This window comes from Rhagoletis pomonella, unplaced genomic scaffold (assembly GCF_013731165.1).
Source record: "Rhagoletis pomonella isolate Grant_MI unplaced genomic scaffold, Rhpom_1.0 Rhpom_scaffold_04258, whole genome shotgun sequence".
Classification (NCBI taxonomy): domain Eukaryota; kingdom Metazoa; phylum Arthropoda; class Insecta; order Diptera; family Tephritidae; genus Rhagoletis; species Rhagoletis pomonella.
Window position 1 is genome coordinate 14,069 of NW_023462808.1, and position 2,213 is coordinate 16,281.

At 40.3% G+C, this 2,213-nt stretch overlaps 1 protein-coding gene across 1 annotated transcript; it reads right to left on the reverse strand.

Annotated features, from left to right (window-relative positions):
- Positions 1-1,986, reverse strand: LOC118754627 (actin-related protein 8-like). Its single transcript, XM_036489519.1, has 2 exons — positions 847-1,986; positions 1-774 (listed from the first exon to the last, which is right to left on the reverse strand). Exons 1-2 carry the CDS (start codon positions 1,867-1,869, stop codon positions 73-75), a joined length of 1,725 nt encoding a protein of 574 aa, XP_036345412.1. The 5' UTR covers positions 1,870-1,986; the 3' UTR covers positions 1-72.
- Between the last annotated feature and the right edge of the window lie 227 nt (positions 1,987-2,213).

Sequence of the window (2,213 nt, forward strand, 5' to 3'; positions counted from 1 at the left end):
TATGCATGTGTTCCGAACTATTTTATTATTAAAATTCAATATCATCGCAAAATATTCAGCTGTGCCCCCAATTCACCAAATAAACGGAGCTTTTTCACGCAATACGCGCAAGCCATACTTTTCCCATTCTCCACCAAATATCCATAACTCTGGTGCGCTTTCCAAGCATGACATTATTGCTGCACCTTTCCAAGCTATCATACCTGCATCCATTTCCTTGCTAAAAGCATTCACTTCAAATGATGAAGATGCTGTCGATATGGCCGCTAATTGCAGCATAACACGTTGTTCTAGCCATTTAGCAAATCCAGCAAATTTAGTGCTGCCACCAACAAGTAGTATACAGCTGTACATTTTACGCTTAATCTCTTCTGTTGAACAACGTTCAATGCTGCGTACTATAGCATGATCTAGAGGCAAAATTTGACCATTAAACATATATAAAAGTTCATCCTTATCACCAGTTTTCACATTAACATCACGTTCCACAACATCGTCTACAACCAAATCGTCCTCAGCAACTTCACCCGTCGATGGTAGTGCTCCTTCCAACAATTGATCACGCCCACCATTTCGACGTCCTGTTTCGCGTATATACTCGGCATCAAAGCAGTCTTCTGGATCTGGTTGTTGACTACTTCGTAGTTGAACGTTTGCCTGCTTCGTTTTGGTTGTTATATTTAATAATTCTGTATGAAAAAGGGATAGAGGCGCAACCACACATTCGTCGCCTATTTGCAAAGTATAACGCATTTTTTTATTTGCTTTCTTTACCTACAATTCATACAAAGACAACCAATAAATTATATACATGCATATATGATGTACATTTGCTAATAATTGTACCTCAAAGTTTCTCTCCTGGGCTCCACACACATCCAAGGTAAGATGGCAGAAACGTTCCTTTAAATCCATTAATAGCGCGGCATCTGAATAGTCTGTTTCTACATTACAATCTTTGTAAGGAAAACCACATTTACGAAGCAGATTTAAAAAAACTTGCGTAACATCACCTCCCCCATAAGAAAGACGCACTCGTGTTTCTGGATGACTAATACCATCCTCCACACAAGATATCGAGCACTTTTGATCTCCAATATCAACAACACACGCATAGCTGAGCCCCGCGCCAAAAGTGGCTGCCACATGATCTTGTAATAAAAAACACGAGCGAAAACGTAAACGTTGTAATAGCAATGTGGTTAATTCACGTAGATGACTACGGTTGTAGACGTCTGGTATAACCAATACAGCACTGTAGTGTGGCAAAGTACCAGCGCTAATATTCAAATGCTTTCGTAAAGCATATAACCAAATTGTTTCCATATGAGATATCACCGCTGCGGTAGAGCCACCCACATATTTATGTAGATTAAATTCCCCTCGCCGCAGTGGAAAATGAATATTGTATTCCATGGACTCCTCTTCTCGTAAAGACAAAATGTCTTTATCGAAAAGTAATTCATCTTTTTTGCGAGTGTCCCTCATTTCATGCTTTATGGCTTCAGAGTCCTCGTCATCTGAGAGCGGCAGATCCTCCGGAACACTTCGCCTGTTAAAAGTTGCTATTTGTTGTGGTGGTGTAGCAACGCGCAAACGTTTAGCACTTCGTTCATGTGGCTCACGAAGTGGTGCATATGATTGTATAGAATGGGAGACTTGCAGTCTCTGTTCCTCGAACTCAGCAATTGTTTCGGCTGAGCTCTGTACGTTCGGCAGAAGCGCATCCTTATGATTTTGCGAGTTTTTATTTCCACGCCGCAGATGTGCCACTGCATGCAAAATCGTAATGGGATTAAGATCGGAAGCTCTTCCAATCCTTAAATACAAAGATCCTGGGTGTATTATAATTATACGTTGGGCTTGCATTTACTCGCTTTAAAACGTCAAAATACTATCCGAAAGCTCGGTTTTTATTAACAAGGCATAATGCTAAAAAAACTCTATGAAATAATAGTAAACAACACCTGGATAGTGTTGGAACGATACGAGTACCGAGTACAGAATTTCGATACTTTTCATGAGTACTGAGTAGTATCGAGAACTCGATACTTTTTTACAAGTACTGAGTAACCGCCCTATTCCCACACCACGGACAAAACTCAGCGGCTGACTATTGCCTTTACTACTGCGCCTAATACTATGCCGCAAATTTATTTTAAGCTGTCGTATGACAATTGTCAGTTTTATTGTTATGACCTACTGAGTAACCG

Coding starts and splice junctions, on each gene's coding strand:
- LOC118754627 (XM_036489519.1), bottom strand. CDS start 1,869: ATGCAAGCCCAACGTATAATTATAATACACCCAGGATCTTTGTATTTA. Junction 775..846: donor CCCAGGAGAGAAACTTTGAG/GTACAATTATTA, acceptor TATGAATTGTAG/GTAAAGAAAGCAAATAAAAA.